Source organism: Mchenga conophoros, linkage group LG22 (genome assembly GCF_057382185.1).
Source record: "Mchenga conophoros isolate Kocher_MC1m ecotype Shallow Benthic linkage group LG22, M_conophoros_male_GT1.1, whole genome shotgun sequence".
In the NCBI taxonomy this organism is placed as follows: Eukaryota; Metazoa; Chordata; class Actinopteri; order Cichliformes; family Cichlidae; genus Mchenga; species Mchenga conophoros.
Window position 1 is genome coordinate 13,430,038 of NC_140546.1, and position 25,103 is coordinate 13,455,140.

At 41.0% G+C, this 25,103-nt stretch overlaps 2 protein-coding genes across 2 annotated transcripts; one reads left to right on the forward strand and one right to left on the reverse strand.

Moving 5' to 3' along the window:
- Positions 1–192: 192 nt before the first annotated feature.
- Positions 193–5,136, reverse strand: nelfe (negative elongation factor complex member E). The gene is made up of 11 exons (XM_085261292.1): positions 4,986–5,136; positions 4,611–4,696; positions 4,328–4,397; positions 3,859–4,004; positions 3,658–3,732; positions 3,537–3,574; positions 3,156–3,445; positions 1,766–1,910; positions 1,588–1,642; positions 635–737; positions 193–536 (listed from the first exon to the last, which is right to left on the reverse strand). Exons 2-11 carry the CDS (start codon positions 4,683–4,685, stop codon positions 457–459), a joined length of 1,077 nt encoding a protein of 358 aa, XP_085117418.1. The 5' UTR covers positions 4,686–4,696; positions 4,986–5,136; the 3' UTR covers positions 193–456.
- skic2 (SKI2 subunit of superkiller complex) lies at positions 5,032–25,090 on the forward strand. The gene is made up of 29 exons (XM_085261287.1): positions 5,032–5,321; positions 5,657–5,775; positions 6,485–6,606; positions 6,826–6,943; positions 7,831–7,945; positions 8,069–8,143; positions 8,247–8,300; positions 8,400–8,557; positions 11,353–11,508; positions 11,650–11,795; positions 13,227–13,373; positions 13,460–13,544; positions 13,629–13,735; positions 13,933–14,079; positions 14,163–14,259; positions 14,369–14,581; positions 15,058–15,168; positions 15,817–15,928; positions 16,050–16,168; positions 16,920–17,051; positions 17,156–17,293; positions 17,389–17,493; positions 18,642–18,771; positions 18,887–19,013; positions 20,033–20,243; positions 21,023–21,133; positions 22,344–22,562; positions 22,950–23,090; positions 24,621–25,090. Exons 1-29 carry the CDS (start codon positions 5,309–5,311, stop codon positions 24,819–24,821), a joined length of 3,729 nt encoding a protein of 1,242 aa, XP_085117413.1. The 5' UTR covers positions 5,032–5,308; the 3' UTR covers positions 24,822–25,090.
- Positions 25,091–25,103: the final 13 nt, after the last annotated feature.

A 25,103-nucleotide genomic window follows, 5' to 3' on the forward strand; every position in this document is an offset into this window, starting at 1 on the left:
ATGAGCTGAATGGTTGATAAGAAAGGGTTAGATTCATACAATTCTACTCCAGAAGAGTCCAAGAATAAAAAACATGAAGCTGACAATGAGGATAATGAGTCTACTTTTTTCCATGAAAACAGATAGCAGGGCACATCTCAGAAGACAAGATGTTTCTTTCTAGAAGGTACTTTTAGAGTCAAAACTGAGTCATTTAATATATAAATTAGAAGTCGCATGTTTTTTTAATATGAATGAGTGACCTACACAAAAGAAAACATTCACAAATACAATTCTTTTACTTTTTGAGCTCAGATGTGTAGTTTCACATGCAAAGCTGCATATGTAGCATTACATCTAGCCTAGAGTAACTACAATGCTCTGATCAAAAAGGCTACTGATAATCTTTTATGTCTTCTACAAAGCACATGCAGCAGGTTAGCAGCTCAGAAACAGAGCAACAAAAACATGGACTTTTCATCCCAGGAAAAGATCTTCACTGTACACCACTTGGTTCCTTTTGTCCCGGTAGGAGCCTTTAGTACTGTTCTGCACGGCTGTAAAGGAAAGATAGGGGTGACGGTTAATCCACGCTGTGCAGACACACAAGCTGTTTGATCAGTGTCTAAACGCACAATACGAGTGCTGTATTTACCCAGTGAAGCCCACACAGATTTGCCAGTGGCAGCGTCCAGCATCGGCTGCTTCCTGGCGATGCTGACTTTGATGTGAACGTCTCCCACCGTGGTTCCATTCAACTGTGAAACAAAAAACAGCAAAGCCAGTCCAGCCTTTTAGTCTGCTGTGTAGAAATAAACCAGGCGCCTGTAAAACTACAGCAAGTCTTTATCATTAAGTCATTATTGTGCTCTGATGAAGGCCACAAGGGCAAAGCGCCTGCATGTTTGTGGACATACCAAAGAGTCATATTTACTTTCCCCCCCCTTTAAATTAATAATTGGATTTTTTGGATGATTTCTTAGACTGAAGATGCTCATTTTTGAAGCCAAGCAGTAATCAGTATTGAGACCACCCAGGTAGCTGGAAGATATACTGTCCTCCCTGAGCTGCTTGTATTCAACTGAATAAGATAACTGTCCTTTGAAGGAGTTTCGAAATTCTTTAATCGTTTTAACCACTGTCTGGGCCACAGTATGATAACGTTATGCCAACTCGAGGGATCATGCTGACCATGCACCTAATCAAGGAAGATAATGCAGTGTATTCTTTAAAGTAAAGTGTGCGTGTTAGTCCCCATAGGGAAATAGATCCTCTGCATTTAACCCATTCACCCAGTGAAGCAGTGGGCAGCCGCCAGTGCAGCGCCCGGGGAGCAGTGTGTAGGGACGGTACCTTGCTCAGGGGTACCTCAGGGTCGCCGTTCAGTGGAGTCGAACCCCCGACCTTCCGATCATGGGGCCACCACTCTACCTACTGAGCTATCCCTGCCCCTTTGTACCACAATAAGATATAAAGTCTTATTGTGGTACAGCTTTGCCTGTATTGCAATTTAGACATTCACCAAATCAATACCTGAAAAAAACAAAAAACAAAAAACAAACACAATAGACATAACAGCTGGGTGGCAGGAAGAAAGATAGCACTAACCTCAGCAACAGCCTGGTCTGCAGACTCCATCTTCTCAAAAGTGATAAATGCACAACTGGACAGAAGAACAAAACAGAAAAGGAAGAATAAATCATCGTCACACTATTTATATTACTGCATGAAAATGCAGGCAGAAATGACACTTATGAGCACACAGTTTTGTTTAAAGCCTCCTTACTTGCGTGGGTTGTCCATCGAGAGATCGATGATGTTTCCGTGTTGAGAGAAAGCCGAGCGCAGGCTGTCCTCGCCGAGCCCAGAGCCATAAACGTAAACGGTGTTCCCCTTTCGCACTCCTCTGCGCTCTGGGTACGAGTCTGACCCTGAGAGTGAAAAAAGCAGACAGGGACAAATCATAAACCAGCAATGTTTTTTTAATGTAGCTTGTTTTTTCACAATTTTATTCTTCCATAAGTATTACAGAAAAATTAACTAAAAAATAAGATAAAAATTACTGGAGAAGTATGGAAGCAGCACTGTGTACAGAATAAGTGACTTCATTGTATTAACATGTACTTTTTGGTCAACACGTTTCCACAAACTAATTCCACTTTATAACTGCCAATAATTGGATTTGTAGCAAAGCTGTTCCCACAAAGCTTTCTAGAAGTACACAAACCAGGGCTATTTTTGGATCTTTTACGAATATCACAGTGGAAACCTCTTTAAACCTCTTTCAAATAACCACTTTGAAAAGAATGATGATCCAAAACACTGCAGCAGGAGCAGTGACAGGAATCCGAGAGAGATCATATTACTCTCCAGTTAGCTTCTCTTCACTTGCTCGAGAAAATGCAGACTAGATTAGTTTGTGCTCAGGTCTGGATCAGGTATTTTGAACAATCCCTCAGTTTTTAAAGCCCACGACGAACTGAGCACCTACCCTCTCCTTAACTATTATATTAACACATCTTTTCTCTTCTTGTATCTTCCAACAGGTTTCTCTGACAGCATGTTCATAATCTTTGGTTAGAACTGGTTAGTGTTTCGTCTGTAAGGCAATCAGCCTTAAAATTTCTTAACCCCTAATTTGATTTTGACCTTTTGACACCTATCAATAAGATTAGAAATAAGCAGACTAGGTCAAGGATGAATTTGTAAACTCTTGACATAGTATATTACAAAAGATAAGCAAGCCTTGGCCAACCACATCTAAATAATAATGGGTTGCATCTATATAGCGCTTTTCGAGACCCTCAAAGCACTGTACAATTCCACTATTCATTCACCCTCACATTCACACACTGGTGGAGGCAAGCTACAGTTGTAGCCACAGCTGCCTTGGGGCAAACTGACAGAAGAGAGGCAGCCATATCGCGCCATCGGCCCCTCTGGCCATCACCAGTAGGCGGTAGGTGAAGTGTCTTGCCCAAGGACACAACGACCAAGACAGACAGAGCTGGAGATCAACGTTCCGGTTACAAGATGAGCTTCCCAACCCCCTGAACCACAGTCGCCCCATCTTTTTATTTCCCCATCTGATTTTTTTCTGAAGATATGGAAATAAAAAAAATGCAAAGAGACAAACATTAGGTCTAAAGTTCACATAACAGAAAATGGTTACTTACGTCTGAAGGGTCCATCTCTCTCTCTTTCCCGGTCTCGATCCCTGTCTCGGCTTCGGTCTCTGTCTCGTTCCCGGTCCCGTTCCCTGTCTCGTTCCCTGTCTCTTTCCCTGTCTCTTTCCCTGCCTCGGTCTCGATCTCTGTCCCGTTCTCTGTCTCTCTCCCTTTCCCGTTCTCCATCCAAATCTCGGTCACGGTCCCGCTCGCGCTCTCTGTCTCTCTCCATGTCCCGGCTGGATGACATGCTGCCTCCTTCGTCCTCATCCCGGTATCGGTCGCTTGAACTAACAAAGCTGCAGCAGAAAACAAAGAAACCAAGTTAGACCCACAGATACAGAATTTTGGCGTATTAAACATGCTGTTCATTATGGATTTGGAATTTACCTCTCATACAGAGACTTCCTGTGGGCTCTTTTTCCAGACTAGAAGAAACCAAAAAAATATGACAATATTAAATTTAACAGAAACAAAGTGGTAAAGCAATGCTTAATGTCCTGTATTATACCTCAGGCTGGTCTTCATCTGTCGAGACACTCCTTTGAAATGGTAAGAAAGCAGGAACTGAGCCTTTTTCAGGGTCCTGTGAGACATGAAGAGCAAAAATCCACCACATGTGAGGAGGAGAGTTTAATAATAATTTTACAACTGCTCGTAAATGCCAGAAATAAGAATTACAGGTCATGCAATGTATTTACTGACATCCCACCTTGAGCTTAATTTCCAGCATTCGAGACCTTTTAAATCCAGAGTTTTTATTCTCAGATTTAATAGCACTGATGGCCCCTGACTTGATGAGCATCTTTGCTTGTTCTGTTGCTGTTGCAGTGTCAACAACAGGCTGGTCTGACAGTGCTTTGACAAAGAAAAGAAACAGACAAAAAAAAGTAAATAACAGTACAACCAGTGTTTAAAACAAGCCACTCCAATGAACAATAATAAAAAATACATGTCTTAGATTAGATCAAATATTCTACTGGTGTTATGTTTAAATTTTACAGTATAAACCTATGAGTCCCATATATGACAAGTCAGATTTTTCCAGTTAGTTGCTGGTGCTTCAGATTATAATGTTGATGTTTACTTTTATTAAAGCCTTATTATAAGAAAGACCAGAGTGATTGAGTCAAAAAAAAAAAAAAAAAAAAGAAATCCAGCGGTTAGCTGGATGCACTTACTCCGTTTCAAGCCACTCTGGTTTGTCTGGTTGGTTGAACTCTGCTTTTTCAAAGCAACCAGTGCCTTTTTCTGAATAGAGAGGTAAAAAGTGTACATACAAAGCTTTATTTGAGTCTTCAGTATAGCTATTTTACATATTCACGTGTGTCTTCGATGTTGGAAGCGGGATGAAATGTTAAATCTCTGTATAGTGTAGCAAAGAGGAAGCTTATATTATGAAAAAGGAATGGTTTCCTGTTTGGAATGTTCCACAATTTAGTACAGACCAAAAACCTTACATACCTTTTTCTTGAGTTTAGCATATTTCTTTTGTAAAGCCTCCTCTTCCTCCGTCAGCGAGCTCGGAAACACCACCATGATGGCAATCACTAAAATGCAGAAAACATGTTTTAATGAAAGAAGAAAAAAAATACTATTTTAAGAGAGGTAAACAAAAAATAACAGATTCCCCTATTGATTTACCACCACCAGCTGGCCACAAGCTAATTAGCCAGAAACCACAACTCGACTTCTTTCAGATAAAATAAAAAAACTGTTCACTCAATCCAGACAGGGTGTAAATCCGAAGTCTACCTCAATATCAAGATACCAGTGAAGTCCTACAGGAGCTATAAAATAAAGAAATGTCCATTATTTTAATCTGTTTTAATCGCTTACCTGCTTCAAACAGTTGCAATGGCTAATAGGAAGAATAACGCCGGCGCGTAAATGTGACGTTGTTCTCTTTATGTTTTGTTTTGTTTTTGCAAAAAAGTTTATAATATTATTTTAAAAAGTACAGAAAACGATATTTCTAACTTATAAAACATTTTATCTTATAAAAGTCTTTGTAATATTTTTTTTAAAGAATTTTATGTCTTTGCGTTTAAGTCGAGCAGTTTTTTGCTAGCCACTTCCGCTTGTCAATTTTGGCAACTTCCGTGGCCACTGCAGCAACTACTTTGTGGCAACTTTTAGCTTTCGTTAACGACTGTGGGGGCATGGATAGACTAAGTACGTTGTGGGTTGTAATTTGTCAAGCCCGCTCCTTAAATAATTATAAATATCTAACTGTATTATGTTTATTTTTGGTTAACTAGCTCCATTGATGTAGCTTATGATGCTATGGCTAACAGAGTAGCTTCTTTCTGCACCCTCATAAAGCACAGATTTAATATTTAGCTAATCAGCAAGTAAGTGTGGTAATATCCGTTAAGCATTTACGGAATAAATACGACCAGATAAATGGTTAATTTAACCTGACAGTCTTTTTCTTCATCTTTTTAATGCAGCCTGCGTGAATGTGTGCTTGCTCATCCATTCAGACTCTTTATGTTGTCTCTCTGCAGATGTGCCCCCTCCGGGCCCCATGGATCTGCCCATGTCCCTGCTGGAGATGGGATGCTCTGGCAGGTTTGAGCTTATCACACACCCCGTGCCCGGCCAGTCTTTACCTCCACATAGCACGGTCAGTAAGGAGTAAGATACTGTTTACTCATACTATTTTAGCTAAGTTGTAGTCCAATAAAATGATTTGGTCTGTGTTACAACCTAATGTAAAGGATTAAGAATTCTTCAACTCAACGATAATGGCATGCTTCCGGGCTTGTGGTTGGAAATCACTGATGCCGTTGCAGTGGAGCTTTTTAAGACTAAAGCCCTGTTCCCTTGTATTATGATTTTATGATTATGCAGTGTGAGTGAAAACCCATGTAGACCTACTTTTTCCCCATTCTGAAATAAACAAGGGAGTAGATACAAATCTGGGGGTTGACCCAAAGACTTTAAAATATTTAATTTATTTGTTTCCTAATGAGAATTACTTTAGATACAAGAAACAAAATAAAAACAAAAACAAATAAAGCCAATCCTTGTACAATTGCTTTACCCATACATTTTTGTATTCAAGTCACCTAATCTAGCACATTTAGCTTCTTCAGAACTTATTCAAAGTGATGCTTATTAAAATTTCATATTATCTAAGTGACTTAACATTATGGTTTAGTTTCACCTGAGCTGATTGCTTATATTAAATAAGATTTGATTGTGTTTTATCTTTGGGGGATAGTTGATGGTGTTCATTTATAACTTATGTAAATATAGGGGAATTATTTGACTTGTTTTGTTTATGTGGCTCTTCAGGATGTCTCTCTGATCTCTTTTTTTTCCATCCACAGCTCCCTCACGGGCTTCCTCCCACAAACCTGAACCTGGAGACAGAAGTAGAGAAACAGTTTTTAAGAGACCCTGCATGGCTTCCTATACACGACAAAGACTTTGCCTTCCAGAAGTTTCTCAAGTATTTATGTTTGTTATATTGCTAATTAAAAAAAACACTAATAGGCATATTTATTGATTTCACTAAATAATTAAGAGAGTTTCTTGAAATCATTGCTTCCTGAAATCTAACGTGTCTACGGGGGGAAAGTCAAATCTGATATTGTAATTATTATTGGGTTAAAATCAACGTATGTTTAAAGATGTGATTTTTGTGTGTGTGTGTTGCTGTTCTCATCAGGGTGACCCAGAGGAAGGTTGACGTTGACTCTCTGCTCAACTGTTGTCCATCTCCGCTTCACTCGGGACTGTCTGTTGTCAGAGATCCGACCACAGGAATGCTGCTGGACTTCACTGAGGTAACGTGGCAACATTTTCCTTATTAAAATAAAATCATTATTGTCAAATCATTATTGAACCTGACAAAGAGTATCTTATTGTTTATTAAAAGTGCTTTGCTGTTTCAGCTTTAAATATGTGTGGTCGTTTTAAATATGTGGTTCATTTTAATACTTGGATCAACTTCTTTTTTTGGAGATGCCTTACTCTCTGAGAAGTTTAATTTGGCTTTTTCAGCCTAAAAATGGTCTCCTTCACATTCTTCAGCATCTCTTTAGGCTTTTTAGTGATCCAGTGAACAGCTACCAAATGCAAGCCCAACTCTTGGAATCAACCCCAGAGCTTTTCTCTTATTTAATGTGTCATGGAAGAATGAAGGAACAGGCCTGACCTAATCATAAAACTGCTTGTCAATCAATTATCCAGTTTCTTTTTAGCCTATGAAATTAGAGGACTGTGTATTAAATGGCTGTAATTCCTTAACAGTTAAAACTTTTGTTAAACTCCTTGAATTAAGCCAAGTTTGCTTTTCAATCAAATCTTGATTGTTTGATTTGAAATTCACTGTGGTTGTGTATAGCAACTGTGTCATTGGCCAAAACTTTACATGCATATTTCTATACATATTTTTCAAGACTGATTTTATCCATTTTGGAAAAAAATAGATCTTTTAGATTTTAGGGCCACCTAGATTTAATTTAAAAAGCAAAAACAAAATTTTCACACTCAAGTTGTCACTATTTTTCACTTCTGCTTTTATCTTCAGATCTGTTTGTTCATATTGAAGAGTCAGAGTCTAGCAGCAGGTTATCATTATGGTCCTGCGCATTATCACTGTAATCAAAGGTTGGCTTGATTCATTTCATTTTGGGTCTGTATTCTTTCTTCTTCTTTTTTTCACCTGTAGGTGTTACTGGAGAACACCGGCCTGTCTGCAAAGAACTCGCTGTCATTGCAGCGCCAGCCTGGGCCTCCTTCTGAAAGCCTTCGAGGAAGCAACACCAACTACCCGTTCCTCCCCGGTGAGATTCTTTCATTCATTCAAAGCATTTTTTCCTTAGTGATTTCCTGTATCTTTCTTTAGTTCAGATGTCAAAACTGAGGAGTTTTGTTATCTATTAATATTCTTGTTGTTATTGTCACAGGAGGAATGGAGGAACTGACGCTTGAACAAATCAAGAAGAAATCTGAGCTGGAGGAGGAAATTGACTTTGAGAGTGGTGATTTTTTTCCCTCTTTTAAGCAGGATCAACGTAAAATAAAGTCAAACATATTTTATTATTTCACCTCTTAGAGTTTGAGTTTGTCATTACTCTTTTATAGATTTACTGAAGGTGGCCCCTGGACTGAAAGCTGGGATGGACTTTACTGACAAAGGTTAGAACTCAGACTGTCCCAACAAAACAAAAAAAAATACTACATGGTCTAAAAGTAGATAAATTAATGATTTTGTATTTTTAAAATTGTATCCTGAAGATGCCAAAATAGCGAAGCCAGAGGTCAACCTCATGTCGCTCCTGTCTACCGTGGAAGGCATTAGTGGTTTGCAGCTTGAGGAGAAGGAGAAAGACAAAGAAAGTGAAGATGCCCCCAAACTACCACGAACAAACAGTCTTGAAGACCTGGGCATCAAGGTACATCTTTTATTTCAGATATCTGGTAAAATGCTTTTCTTCAGATTATACTCCCTGAAATGAATGACTGTGAATGATAAATATTAGCGCAATATCTTTAAGTAAATATAGCAAACAGCTCGATTAAAAATTTGAAGGTTAATATGATGGGAGAAGTTTTACATGTGGTCAAATTCGCCTGTGTTGTGTATTGAGATGGTTCCCATCCAGCAAACACTCAGTGAAAAGGAAGTTTTGCCCGACATCTTAATGCTCAGGTTTGGTTCGAAGGTGAAAACTCAGATCTTGAACAAACATTGAAAAAAGAAAAGTGGTTGCCTGTTAGCCAACCAGTAGACCTGAACCCAGAACCTTCTTCCTCAAGGCAGCAGTACTACCAAACATAACTTCTACCACAGTAACACGGTGCAACCCACAGTGAGACATGACACTTTTAGAGATGTCATTTACATGTAGATGCTTGTAAAGGGCAAATATGTTTCTTGACCACAGTCATTATACAATCAAACGAATGTCGTATTTGCTTTTTTTAAAAACATACTGCCTGATGTCACGTGGACGTCTGACAACCTTTAAACAAAGTTTTGATGTACAGGTTGGGTTTTTTATGCATTGAGCATACCGTAATTGTCGGGCTATAAGCCGCTACTTTTTGCACAAGCTTTGAACCCTGCGGCTTTTAGTCAGGTGCGGCTTTTCTATAGATTGTCCATGATTTTTGTGATATCGTAAGACGATTTGTTTTGTTTGTTCCGCTGTTGTACGGCACTACGTTGCCTGGCGGAAGGATCGGGGTTCAAGAGTGGTATGTTGGTCACATGTCCATCCGCCAGGCAACATAGTGCCGTACAAGTAGCGCGAAAAACAAACTTCAAAGTAGCGCTATGCGTTCAGCTGGAGTCGTGGATGATGAGCGGCGATAAACTTGCGAAAAGCAAGTTGTGCTCAACTCTACCGGTGGATTCTGACAGCGTGGAAAAGTGTGCAAACATCCACGATCACCAACGGATTTCGAAGGGCTGGACTGCTGCATGATGAAGAGGACACCGCCACGGCCCTTCTGAGGGTGTTCGACTCCGACACTGACAATGACAATGAGGATTATCTTTGGTTTTGAAAGTGACAACGAAGGAAAGAAGCTAAGAGTGGATGACGAAGCCATCCTGAGCCTGTTCGTTTCCGACACTGGAGAAGAGGACTTTGGTGGTTTTAGTGCGCAGGAAGATGGTGGTGAATGACTGACTTTTCTTCTTGTTAAAGCCGTGTCACTGCACCTGAGCCTAAAAGGTAGTCCGAATCTATTTTTCTGGTGTGCTGTAGGTTACTGTTATGTACTACATTTGTTACTCATTTATGAAGCACAGCACATGTGCAAATATGTACCCATAACTTGATTTTCAAAATATTAATAAAAGGGGTGTGTCTCCAAACAGCCATCTCTTTCCTGACAATTCGCTTTGTGCATATTCTCTTACATATGATAAGTCAACATTGAAACACCTGCGGCCTTTAGTCAGGTGCGGCTAATGTATGTACAAAACAGGATTTTCCCCTGATTTTAGCTTGTGCGGCTAATATTCAGGTGCGCTTTGTAGTCCGGGAAATACGGTAATTTAGTTCTCCACCAAAGGAGATTCACCTAAAATGTAACAGAGGTGCCATTTACTCAATTAACTTGAAATGGATTCAAACACATGGAGATCTGTTGAGTAACATACTCTTACATGTGTATCACCAACCCTCAAAAGCCTGTTTTAAACAAGGAGAAACCCTGAAGATGAATTCAAACACAGACCGTTTGAAAATGAATGAAAAATTTGAAATATGGGAAGCAAGTTTGGTATCAGGCATGAATGCGTTCTTTTATTCTTTCTTTGAATTGTTCAGAGTACAATGCAATGCAATTTTATTTATATAGCACATTTAAAACCAGGGAGTACACCAAAGTGCTTCACAGTAAGGAATAAACAGTAAAATGATTACACTGAACAGTAAGTCATTAAAACAAGGTAAAATAGCAAAAACAAACAAAGGCATTAGTAAGTAGGGATAGGGAGAATTCATGATAATCCAGAGAAATGAGTAACGATACAGCAACTAATGAGCGGTGACAATCAGCATGTCGGAAAAGCCAGGTTTTCAAGCATGCTTTAAAGGACCGAATGGAGTCAGAGGCACGAATGATAGCAGGAAGAGTATTCCATAGGTTTGGTGCTACTGAGGCAAAGGCACGATCACCCCTAGTCTTCAGACGGTGCCCGGGCTGGGCCAGAAGTAACTGACCAGATGATCGTAAAGAACGGCTGGGAGTATAGAGACTGAGGAGGTCGGTGAGATAGTCAGGAGCACGGTTGTTTAGTACAGTATAATATTCCTATAATATACCTAACACTACTGCCCACCATCACAGTTCTCTCCCTAGAAATTAATTTTAAAGACCATGACTGTCCAACTAGATTTAGCCCAGAGGCTAATTTACATGAGCTTGTGGTGCTCAGTGAGTTGCAGTTCTTTGTTGTCATAGATGCAGAAAGAAAAGACGAGAGGTAAAATCTGGAAATCCTTCTCTCTTGCATTCATCCTTTAATTGTGGTGTTGATAAAGCTATTTTCAGTATTTAGTTCTGAATTTAATTCAGTCTTTTTCCAGTGCAGAATTTGTAAAATAAATGCTGCTATTCGCGTAGCAGGAAACAGACAGACATTAAAATAAAAGAAAATTGATGTGAGTTAACTGTCGAGTGTTGCTAAATATGAACTGCTCTGAAGCTTTGTTTCCTTCTCCTCTGCCTGCAGGATGCTGCGTCATCCTCGTCTCCTCCAGAGAAAGGAAAAGAAGAGAAATCAAAGCTAAAAGAGAACACAGAGGAAAACAAGAAATGGGCCATTCCTGTGAATATAACATCACCCTGCGATGACTTCCACAAACGCATCCCAAACCCAGCTTTCAAGGTTTGGGTTCAACATAACAAAAAATAAAATCCATTTGTCTTATTTTGATATTTTCACCTCTCTCTGTTGCTTCTCTGAACACGGCATGTGGTGAGCTGTTAAGTGAAAACCTTTTTCTTTTTTCCTGTTTCTTTGCTGCAGTGGCCTTTTGAGCTCGATGTTTTCCAAAAGCAGGCCGTGCTGAGGCTGGAAGCTCACGACTCCGTGTTTGTGGCCGCGCACACGTCTGCTGGAAAAACAGTGGTGGCCGAGTACGCCATCGCTCTCTCACAGAAACACATGACGAGGTGTGTATTTGTGCACAGCTCAGAGGTGAGCTAAACCCTTTTTCAGTACAAGCTGTAAGACAGAGGTTGTTCTTGTCTTCAAGGCTGGAAAAGAAGCAAGAAACACTAATGACACGAGACAGCTGTGACTCACAGCTCACATAGTTGTCTGCCGAAGGTGGTTTGATCCCCAGCTCCACATGTCACATCATTGGGCCAGATACTGAACCCCAAATTGCTCCTGATGAAAGTTCTACATGTGTAAAACATGTGCTTCATAGGAATAAAAAAAGCACTATATAAATACTTTTGAAATACGAATACAAATGAATACCAGGAAGGAACCACCAGGAAGAAAGAAGACAAGATGAACTTAATTCATGTACTTAAAATGAAAGTACATAAATCCCCAGTAAAGAATGGAACAAGCTGGAAATGCTCTGCTACGACATTTTAAATTATAATATACAATAATAATATATAAATAAAATAATAATAAATATCAAATTATGCCATGCTGCAGTATTGTTTGGCCTGTTCACTGCTATACTTAATCACATTGAGAAAAATCTTAAAAAGGGGTTGTTTATAGTGCTAAACACAAACATTAAAACAGTACTTTTAATCATACCGACGATTCACTTGAGATTCACGATTCACGATGTCACCTGAGCCACTGCTGACCTTTGACTCCCGATCATGTAGCTTTGAGGACAGTAAACAAACACACACAGATTAAAGTGTCATAACTAAATCATAAAATAAATAGTAAAAACTTACTTTTAATATTTTAATAGCAGGAGTCTCACCATTAGGTAATGATAGAGTGGTTATATTATGGCTAAGTTTCTTATTTAAGGTTTACTTCAAACTGTTCTGTGGCAGATGATTAACATGACTTAGATTCAAATAAATAAATATTACACCCCAGAATAAAAGCAGCTTTTGTTGGCACTTTCACAGTCTTTGTTATTCTGACACAACCACTAGGTGGCACAAAAGTCAAATACTTTGCGTTTCCAAACATTTACACTGTTTTCCTTCCTATCCAATGGATGGCTGATACTTGGTGATTTATATTTATCGACTGGTGTTTGTTTTTTAATTTTTCTATACTTAAAGTGTATGCAGGAATCAATACATTTAACATATGTAACCCTTTAATCTGAAGACTGTTACTGCTTGTTGTTATCATGTGTTACCTGACAGTGAGGCAAGTAACAGGTTTTGTATAACGGGTAAACAGCTGTTTAGTGTTGTGGTCGAACATAAAGTTTTTAATGTCATTATTTTGTTCTTGTTTGGCATTATTAGACTTCACAGTCTGTAGTCTTCTAATATATATATTTAATACATAATTAGACCTATAACATCCAGATTAAAGTGTTTTTTCTTTGCAGAGGTTTATTAGAGGTTTATTTTCCTCTCTCTCTCTTTCTTGTGTTTTTAAAGGACCATCTACACATCTCCTATCAAGGCTCTGTCCAATCAGAAGTTCAGAGACTTTAAAAACACATTTGGGGACGTTGGACTCCTTACGGGCGACGTCCAGCTCAGTCCTGAGTCGTCCTGCCTCATCATGACCACTGAGATCCTCAGGTGCTCAGACTGTTTGTTGTATATATTAGAAGCAACGTATTGAGTAGAGTAAAGTTTCTAGATTGCTCCGTCCTCTCCTCTCTCAGGTCTATGCTTTACAACGGTTCAGAGGTCATCAGGGACTTGGAGTGGGTGATCTTCGATGAGGTTCACTACATCAACGACGCTGAGGTCAGGGAGCGCACCCACGGATTCATTTTTTTCCAGCTGATTTTCGAGGTTAATTGACTTTCCTCTCGTGTTTGCTTTCCTCAGAGAGGGGTTGTGTGGGAGGAGGTTCTGATTATGCTTCCCGATCACGTCAGTATCATTCTTCTCAGCGCCACAGTGCCAAACGCTCTGGAGTTCAGTGAGTGGATCGGGTAGGTGCACCACGCTGACAGCAGCCACTGAGCATTAGAGAGCTAATTGTGGAGTGGTGACAGTGGCTGCAGTCGGTAATTCTCCTTTAGAAATCTGCTCTCGCACAAAACGATTCAAAGCAAGACTTCAGCTTCTGCCATTAATTGCATTTCTCTGTCTCGCCCTTATTATTGTTTTTTTTTTTTTTTTACCCCAGTCGTATTAAGAAGAGGCACATTTATGTGATCAGCACACTAAAGAGACCCGTGCCCTTGGAGCATTATCTGTACACGGGGAACAGCACCAAGACTCAGAAAGAGATGTTCCTGCTGGTGGATGCTACAGGAAACTTCCTCAATAAAGGGTACAGCTTCGCCGCGTGGTGCTTCCCTAGTTAATAATTTCTTGAAGTTGTTTCTCAAAGAGGAAGTTGTGTTTCTTGTTCAGATACTACGCAGCCGTCGATGCTAAGAAGGAGCGCACCAGCAAACATGCTCAGTCATTTGGCACAAAAAACACCTCTCAAAACACCACCGCTAGTCAGGTAATTCTCTTTTGTCACTATTTTGCCTTTTGATTTCTCTCCAAGTCATCCTCTTATTTCCTGTTTTCATCCATCTCCCTATTTTTTAATTATTTGCTTCACCCCACAGGACCGATCAGTGTGGCTCACCCTGCTGCACTTCCTGTCCCAGCGGCAGCAGACCCCGGTGGTTGCGTTCACCTTTTCTCGAACACGCTGTGACGAGAACGCCCGCTCGCTGGACTCCATGGACCTAACCACCTCCATAGAGAAGGCGGAAATTCACTCTTTCTTCCAGAAAAGTCTCACTCGCCTCCGAGGAGCAGACCGGCAGCTGCCTCAGGTAGTAACGAGCAGTCAGCAGGGGCCCTGCTTTTCCTCTCCCCCAGACTGTTAATACAGGCTGCTTTCTGAATTGTGATGAATGATAATTTCTTCTTTTATATGAGTATTTAATAATCATCTGGAACAAAAAGCTCCCCTAGGTACAATATATTCATCATAATAATGAAGGCATATAAAAAGATTTGCTATTTTGGTGTGCAGTTTCACTGCAGCATATGCACAGACGTGGTTAGTTTACATACACTCAACATGGACATGAAAGAATATGCATAATTAATTTATTTCCGTAAATACAATCAATTTTAATTTGAAAATGACTGAATCTTTGTGCTTTTTAGGATTTTAGACTTTTCTTAAACAGCGGCTTAATTTGCAGCACACTTAAACTGACTTCCAGTCAAAGATTTATGGTGTTTTGCCCACAATAGAACATGTTAATGTAACATTAAACTTGTCATTGGGGTCTTCTTTTAGATCTTGCTCATGAGAGACCTGTTGAAGAGAGGAATCGCAGTCCATCACAGCGGGATCCTGCCAATCCTGAAGGAGGTCATTGAGATGCTTTTTTCCAGAGGCCTCGTAAAGGTGAGCGTGACTGGAAGTTGAAATAAAGCTATGATGCTAATGTGGCTTGGACCACAGCTGTGTTTGAAATCATGCTTTTGAAAATATTGGTGCAACACACACTACAGGATGTTATTGAGATTATTGTGGCAGAGGGAGCAATGCACCACACTTAATACATAAGTATTAATGGTCTCATGGGGTGCAGATGTTAATCTGTGGTGTAACCACCTGCACTAATATCGTCAGTAACGCTGCAGTGAGGAAAAAACTAAAGTTATGCACAATTAGCAAATCAGAGAATTCTGTGAAAACAAATATGGTGGTAGTAGAAAAATATCTTTCCATATCTTAATATCAAGTGCGTCTTTTTCTTGGAATTTGTTTTCTCAAGCAAATCTGTGATGATCAGGTGGGGAAGTATTTGATGGAAATGACTTGGAATTTCTCTGTAATAGCTGTGGTCAGAAAAGCGGATGATGGTTAGTGAGCCTGCAGGCTGAATCTTGGATGAGATGTAGCTACAGGGCTTGTTTTCTCTTTGGAAGAATGAGATCAGAGGAAAAAGAGACAATTTTGTGCTGCAACCCCACCTATTTGCTACACTCACCTTCATTTGCAAATAAAAATAGCTCTACCAGCTGTCTGCATCTTCCCTTCCTCTCCCAGGTGCTGTTTGCCACCGAGACCTTTGCGATGGGAGTGAACATGCCCGCCAGGACCGTGGTGTTCGACAGCATCAGGAAACATGATGGAACCGGCTTCCGAAATCTGCTGCCAGGTTTGATACTCTCCATCTCAGCCGCCATCACTAATGTGTTTCTAGTCCTTGAGGATAAATTGTAGCTGAGGAAAAACAAGCATTTTGAGACCTGTGCTCATGCCATGAACCATATTTTTAGGTGAGTATATTCAGATGGCGGGCAGAGCGGGCCGGAGAGGTTTGGACGCCACGGGCACTGTGATCATTCTGTGTAAAGCCGGCGTTCACGAGATGGCAGATCTGCACGTCATGATGCTGGTGAGGGCCGCAGCAGGGTTTCATTTCATAACATCTACCTGCCGCGTGGGTTTATACATCGTTCCACTCAAGTCTCTCGGTACCCATCTCTCCACATCTAAAGCAAAGCTGCACCGCTTGTTTATTTTGGCTGTGATTCAAGGAAGGTGTTGCACGCTCCGTTATTCATTTAACATTTAATTACACAGTTGAGTGGGCTATTTTAACACAGTCTCCCTCTGTGCCAGTTTGAAAAGCACTGCTTTGGGTTCAGTGTGGAACTGAAACACAAATTGTGTTTTTTATCCTTTTTTCTTTCATGGATGCTTTACTTTCTTTTGTAAATGTAGAAAGCCAGAGCCTCCTCTTCTACAGATGGTGCAAAATTAAATAGGCTGTGGTCTTTTTTCACAATATTTCTGGACTTTCAAGGCTGATATTAATTTTTGAGATATACAGTGCTGTGAAAAAGTATTTTCCTCTTTCCTATATTTGTTGGTTTGTTAGTTTCTTTTTTGCATATGTTTCATATCATTAAACAAATCCTAATATTAGGCTAAGATAACCCAAGTAAATACAAAATCTGCTGGGGTGAGATCAGGTATACGCTGGGTGGTGTGGCTGTAAGCAATTACAAAGTGTTACGCTTTAAAAAAGAAATCAGTGGCGTCAGTAGATGAATTGGAATCAGAGCAGTTTTGATTTTCTAGCTTTAGAAAATGGTTTGCATCCCATTTCTGTGCTGACTCTTCTTCCTGTGTGTCTCCCTCAGGGTAAGCCCACCCTTCTCCAGTCCCAGTTCAGACTGACTTACACCATGATCCTCAACCTGCTGCGAGTCGAAGCTCTCCGTGTGACCGACATGATGAGGAGGAGCTTCTCTGAAAGCCACAGAGATACTCAGGTAACATTTACAGCTTCATTGAATTGTTGCTCTGTAACATTTTTCCTGTCTAAGAGCAGCTGAGAAATGTCTCTTTTTCATCTGTCTTGCTGCTGCTGCTGCAGACCCACGAGAAGAGGATCAGCCAGCTGAAGCAGATGTTGTCCGCTATGCCCTCCGTGGACACAGAGGGCCAGCTCTCTGACCTGTTGCCTTACTACCACACGGTCACCGAGCTGAAGAAAACCACAGAAGCAGTCCAGGTAAACTCGCACATATTCAGAATCACGATTACATTCATACAGCTTTAATCAGCTGCTTGTTTACCTTTATCATTTCCTCCCCGTCTCAATCTCAGCACGCTATTCTGGAGTCTGTGAATGGGCTCAAGGCTCTCTCAGTGGGTCGAGTCATTGTAGTTAACAACAAACAGCATCTCAACGCCTTAGGAGTTATCCTACAGGTAGGTGTATATTCAGTGTGACACCCAACCACAGCTATTCTGTGACACCAGGACTATTTGGGGTCATATTACCTGTTTCAGAGCAGATACTACTTGTGGATGAAGACGGTTTTGTGTGACTGTGGATGCATGAGCAATCAGACACTTACCTGATTGTGCTGTGCAAAAGATAAAAACCTAAAGAGGGGCTAAATCTTACATAGGATTTATTTCATAAAGAAAAGAATAGCTTATTTGTGTAGAATTATGTAACAGTGGCAATTAACAAGTGAAATAAATAATCAGATTTTGTATAAAAATGCAAACTAGGATTAAAAAATGGCTGATTATTGAGCGAAAAGTGAAAGTTGCTAGTTTGATGCATGTTTCAGTGTCGTTAATTCCTCCAGTGAGATGAATACACAGAAAGTAAACAATAACCTAAAATCATCTGGTTTCAAATTCTTTGCTCACACAAATAAAATTTTAAAAATTGGTACCAAAGATGTTGTTTTGCCTAAAAAAAAAATAAAACGGAACTATTAATCAGGCTCTTCAGCTCTGTTGTTTTTTTTCTAATGAAGTTTGTGTTATTTATAGGTTGCTTTGGTGCTTAGATGTTCAAAGTCAGTACAATACTTTTGTTTTATCTGCTCAAATTAAGGCTGAGGGTCTGTTCTTTGAAATACCTGTGTTTTGTGAACCATGTGTGGACCGTATCCTATGTGCTGAGTTTGCTCTCTGTTGACAGTGGCTACTGCCTATTAGATCAACTCTGGGCTAAAGTGGAGGAATTAGTTGATGAACATCGTGGCAAAAGGAAAATGGGAAAATGTTACGGACAGTGAGACAATCAGCAAGTGATACAGAGTCACAAAGAAGATTTTTTTCTTAAATAATATTGTCGGCGATGTTGAGCTGAACAAGTCTCCATATGAGCTCTGTGCCCAGCCTCTGGTCTCACTGGTGAGACAGGTGACATAAAAGCTGAACGGGTCACCAGTAAAAGAGGAAATACATCCAGACGCTCATTCTCAGCAGAGGGTGGTGTAGAGTTTCTGCGTCACCCAACCTGCATGTGTTTGGATTGCCACAGATCTCCCTCATGTGTGAACAGTGTACAGTGTCCTTGCTCCCGTATCGTTCTCTGACTTTTCTCTGTGCGTCAGGTGTCCAGTGCCTCTGTGAACCGCACCTTCACAGCCCTCATCATCTGTGAGAAGGGCAACGAGGAAGGAAAAGGCAACGACAACGCCGCTCTGCCTCACCTCCACAACACGTCTCTCTTCATACCTGAAGGTGAGGAGGTGGGGTTAGCTGCAGATGCTAGCCAGCTCTGTGTGATCGCTTTCACGAACCACTTTTCAATTATTTGATGTAATTAATTTTCTGTTTTGCCTTTAACGTTCATCAGGCCCCTGCAGCCACACGGTGCAGAAGTTGAAGCTTCAGGACATCTCAGCCATCACGGTGAAAACCCTCAAAGTGATTCCAGAAAGGATCATCGATAATTACAACAAGAGGCAACAGCCACGATTCAAGTATGCATTTGTTGTCTTTGTCGTGATTTAAGAACTTTATTTATTTTTCTAATGAGGATCCTATTTCAACAGCGTGAAACGGCGTGTTATACTGCCATCAGAAGATGGGTCATAAGGGATCACCATGATCAGCAACAATGTTTAGTTGGTGCTAAGAAGCCAAAAATGTGCCAAGAAAATATCTCTCACATGCTTTCATGTTATATACCCCAAATTCTGACCCGACTATGTGGTATAATGAGTCTTGATTCTTCCTGCAACATTGCAGGAAGAATCAAGACTCATTATACCAGGCAACATTTTTCCTGGTTGAATTGTAACCTCGGTTTGTCACCTGCTCCGAGGTTTTAATAAGTTGCCCATTCATAGGTGCTCTTCTGCATAGTTTGGTTGTAGTTAGTGGTTATTTTAGTTACTGTTGCCTTTCTATCCGCCTACAGATGGTTGTGTGGGAAAGTCCTGGGAGACCAGCAGTTCTGAAATACTTCAACCAACAACCATGTCACGTTCAAAATCACTTTAATCACATTTCTTCCTCATTCTGATGCTTAGTTTGAACTTCAGCAGGTTGTCTTGACCATGTCTACATACCTAATTCCACTGAATGTCTGCCATGTGATTGGCTGATTAAATGCTGGCATGTAATATGTAGCTGAATAGGTGTACCTAATGAAGTAGGAGGTGAAAATATATACATTTGTCTGATTCTGTTGCTGGTTGTGCTTCATAATTACATATCTTTATTGATTTTCTTTTGTATTTTCTTTTATTTTTAGCTGGTTTTTACTGTGTTTTTTGTTCTCTTATGAAAGCGACAGTACAGATATTGACAGGGTTTACAGGGAGAAATGAAAAGGGCCTCATCACTCTACCAGATGGATTACCACCTTTTCTTTTTTGTCACTGCTATAGTTTAAAAATATCTGGCCTTTTTTGTTGTTGTTGCCATTTTCTTGCATTTCTCAGATCAGTCTACACTGTCAAGCTAAAAATCTTCATCACTTCCCTTTGTCCTTTAGGCTTGATCCTCCTGGTCAAGCCATCTCCACGGCGACACAGGAGCTGCTTCGATTGGCAGAGGCTAACCCCAGCGGCATAGCAACCCTTGACCCCGTCAATGACCTCCAGCTGAAGAGCGTTGATGTGGTGGAGGCCAACATGAGGCTCCGTGTGCTGCAAGACAGCCTCAGAGATTTCAACTGCATCCACTCACCCATGTTCGCAGAGCAGGTGTGTGTCTGTGTGTGTGCGTGTGCGCGCGACAGTTTTTAAAATATCCTGCAATGAGAAAAGTGTCTCAGCCCGAGTGTTTGCTCATAAAGAAAGAAAATCACATTTATTTTGTGCAGCAGTTACACATCTATGCAGCTAATTAACATCCTTACATAAGACCGGCCCCCCTCCTTGATAGCGTCTCTCGTTTCTCCCTTCTCACAACACCGCCAGTTTCTTTTTATCCTTCCAATTTTTCCCCCCTGTTCTAATTTCACAATAATAACATCAAACTCAAAAACCAGATCTCTGCTTCTGTGCCGTCTCTCCTGTCTTCCTGGCAGCTTCATTGGGGAGATAAGATGCAAGAATCTGAGCTGACTGCTTCTATAATTACCCATATAGGCTCATAGCTGCAGCTCATCACTGTCTCACAGGCACAGCGTGTTATTTGAGCCACCAATACACACACACACACACACACACACACACACACACACACACACACACTCTCTCTCGTTACTCTGCAAGATAACAAGCTCTTACTTGCAGTATCAGTGTCTCCTGTTATCACTGCACATTCACACTTCCTTATGTCTTTATTCAACCTTGTGGGTAATAAAAATTGGCGGTGTGGAGATCGTCCTCAGTGGTTTAAAGCTGTGTTAGCTAAAGATGCGTTAATGAGAGTACAGAAGTTTTTTATTATCTTCTTCTCTGTTGAATTCACTGGATTTAGGCCAAGTTCTGCTGTTTCATTTCTCAAATTGAGTATCCTGTGTGTCTGTGTGTGTCAGTTTGCTCGGATTAAGGAGAGGATGAGCCTGCAGGAAGAGCTGGACCAGCTCCTCTTCCTTGTGTCGGACCAGTCTCTGACTCTGCTGCCAGAATACCACCAGAGGATCAAGGTTTGGATGAGAGTCTTTATCCTGACGTGTTTCTGTCCGTTGGCAGAAAAATGAATCACCGGCTATTTTTATAAGTCAGTCATTTACTGAGTAAAAAAAAAGTGTAAAGACCTCTCGGTTGCTTCTCAGATCGGAATATTTTCCTCTTCGTCATCTTCCTGTGTGATCGTAGGTCTATGAATTATTGAATTTATAATACCTTTAGACATAAAAAAGTTCCCATCACAATTTCCCAAAAGTCAGTTTGCTTAAATGAGGTTTTTGATAATCTCAATAATTCCCAAGACATCAGAAGTTTGCTACATTGTCCTCGATTTGAGTCCAGATGGGATCTGTGCTGCGTTTGTCTTTCTCTGCTGATTATGTCTCTAATAAAAGCATTAAAATAGGTGAAAAAAATTTACAAATATTTAATTTAGAGACAAAGAAAGGAGCTAATATTTAAAAATTACCTTATGCTAACAGTGATGCTAACAAGCTGTTTATTTTTGCCATTATAGAATTTAGTATTAACATGCATATGTTTGCTATTCAGCACTTAAAGCAGACTCTACCCGCTGTGCTGTCACAAGAGAAGCAAAATTCATCCTCCAGGTGGCGCTTGAGGAAAAAAATTCTTTAAAAGTGACAAAGATTCACCGCCTCATCACAGAAGATGATCCCAACAGTTGAATCAGTAAATCAAAGTACAAATGTTATACAATGCTACTTTTGGCTCCACAGGTGGAATCGAACCAGCACATCTGGAATCGAACCAGCAACTTGCTTGCCAAAGAAATGTGGGACAGCCCTAAGTATTATATATTAAAGAGCTGGTTTGAGGCAGTAAACGAGCTCAAAGCGTTCAGCTGCACGTTCAGTAATGGTGCACACACTCGGCCATTTGCATGAGCTCTTTGTCAGGTGATGGAGGATCCAGTCATCCTCATCAGGACATTGAACCAATAAGGAACTCCCTCAGGCTCCCTTTGCAGTAAAATGTCTGGGATTGCACCACCTTTCAGTCACAGCTAGTGCAATCCCTCCACATTTCTTCTTACTCCTCAAATTTCATATCAGTGAGATTTTTCAGTCTGGACTCAAGTTGTTGAATGCTTGACATTTTTTATCTGTTAGCATAGTTTCCCAGGTTTTAGTAGCACTTTTTCCATCAAAACTCCACAAAAATAAACAAACTCAGAGGTTTATTTTCCTCGCCGGCCTCCCTCAGGTCCTTCAGTCCCTCCAGTACATCGACAGCGGCGGGGCAGTGCAGCTGAAAGGCCGCGTAGCCTGTCAGATCAGCAGCCACGAGCTGCTGCTGACGGAGCTTCTGTTCGAGAACGTCCTGAGCCCGCTGGCGCCCGAGGAGAGCGCCGCCCTGCTGTCCTGTCTGGTCTTCACTCAGAACACCCAGGTGGAGCCGCACATCACCAACACGCTGCAGGAGGTGAGGAGGCAGAGGAGTTTTTTTTCCTTATGACTCACTCACACACAAACACTCACATCACGTGACACTGTGCACATTTGATGAACAACGTCCCGCAGGAAGGACGGCGAGGGCACGTCACCTGACTCACCCCAGTCACTCCCTCACTTTTAAATCACTCGCCGAGTCTTTTGCTTAAACACGAAGGAGCTTTATGGCAGCCTGAATTAGTGATGACTTAAGTAGCAGTGCAGACACTAGAAGATCAGAAGTACAGCGACGCGGTTTGTAAAGCAGGTTCATAATGTCCACACTGAGAGGCGGGAGAGCGAGTCACTTGTACCTACATGATCAAATCCGGCCACCAGCTGAACTCAGCATCCCGATCTTGTCATTTTTCTCTACCAGGGCATCGAGCAGGTGAAGTCGGTGGCTCAGCGCATCGGAGAGCTGCAGCGGGAGTGTGGGATACCGCAGACGGCTGAGGAGTTTGTAGGCCAGTTCAAGTTTGGGCTCACAGAGGTGGTTTACTGCTGGGCCAGGGGAATGGTGAGGTTTAACACTTTGTTGGGCTTTATTTGACCCCAGTCACACCTTTTGGTGAGAGGAAGTATGTCTAAGAATGTGTGGGAATGACTTCACTGAGAACAGAGGAAGTAAAAGCAGTTTTCAGTCTGCTGGGGCTCTCGGAGCAGAGGTGAGCGTGATCCTCTTAAATCCACCTAACAAGTCATCGGGTCACAGATGTGCTGTTCCTCTGCTGAGACGAGAAAGTGTAACGCATATTAATATTAATCCACCAGCTCTGCCTACCTGATGAGCACATTTAGCCCCAAACAGGAGGGAAGAATCCAGATTAAGACAACACTCAGTGCCAGATGACAGAGATTGCACTTTAATCCCTGCTGTTACTGGGACTGGTGATATTTATAAGATTATTTATTTATTTTTAACCCTTTAAAGCAAAAAGGAATAAAAAACAAACAAACTATAATTTGTTCCTATTACCTGTCATTGACACCTGGATTTGGCCTCTTTCTTCCATTTTTCTCAACACTGTTCCTCCTGAAGTCTTATCATGTGACTCAGTTTCATAACTGCCATTCGTCTTGCGTTGGTGGATCCAGTTTTTGTCATTTCTTTGTGATGGATTTCTTACAGGCTGCTAACAAGATTTTAAACAAATACATGACCCAGTAATTTTGGCAGTTACCAAATTAATACACTCCCTGAAATCTACAGTCCCAGGTTAGAGCCAAAAGACATTTATATTTACTCCAACATGGCTGTTTGCAGATTCAGACTTGCTTTTAATTCTGGGTGTTGACAATAAGTGTTATCAAATCTTAAGAAATTAACTGTTGTCTTCTCAACATACGCAACCTCAGAAATATTCTTACACCCCCACCCCCCCCCCACCCCCCACCCCCATTACATGTAGCATTTCCTCTCCATCAGTTGCTGCTATAATGTAGATGCTACTCTATTTCTTTGAAATGTTGACTCCACTTCTGTCCTCTGAGCTTTACTTCTTTACTCAGAAGAACCCAAGATGATTTCTTCTTATATGAAAATTGTTTTAAACTCTGTTGTTGTTTTTCTGATCTGCAGAGCGGTTAAACAGCATCACTGGTTTATTTTTGCAGGTCTTTGTACTTGCCAAAAGAAAAGTAAAGCTCAAAAACAAGCCCGATCATTCAGTTGCAAATAAGGACAAAGATTAGAAGACAAGTAGTGTGATTACTCAAACTGCATGTTGTGAACAATCATGAGAATTTAAACACTAACTTCTCAGTTTTGGCTTCAGGTATCAGGATTTGTGGTTCTTAAAAAGCTCTTTGTTTTTTTAAAGCTGCCTGCAAATCTAATCATGTTTTTATTCATCACATGCAATTTAATGTTACAAAATATAATGAGTTTATCACTTTATGTCACCCCAGACAGAGTATCCTGGAGTACCAGAATGTTACCATAGAAACTGTCTCCTTTCTTTACTTTATGAATGGATAAACTTAAGATGTGATTCGTGCTGTTAAAGTTTCCTCTTCGTTGCTCACCACCTCCTCTGTCCCGTCCCAGCCCTTCGCAGAGATCGCCCAGCTCACGGACGTCCAGGAGGGCACGGTGGTCCGCTGCATCCAACGCCTGGACGAGGTGCTGAAGGAGGTGAGGCAGGCCGCCCGCATCGTGGGAGACTCCGTCCTGGGGAGCAAGATGGAGAAGGCCTCCTTGGCCATCCGCAGGGACATTGTCTTCACTGCCTCCCTGTACACCCACTGAAAGGTGGCAGGAGGGGGGACGTGTGCCTGAAGCCAAGTGCTTTCTTTGAGGTGGAGGGGTGAGGGAGATGTACAGGGAGGATATAATTGAGGCAAGGGTGTCTTCACATGTTTGGAGCTGAATGTGCCTACAAAACATGTTGATGTTTACATATAAATTCTTAGCAGGATGGAGGGACTTGTTTTAATCAAACAGACCAAAGTGCAGACTGTGAGGTGGGGGTTGGGGGCTGCATTGTAATTTATTGTACAGTAATAAAAAAAAAACTATTCAAAGCCTGCC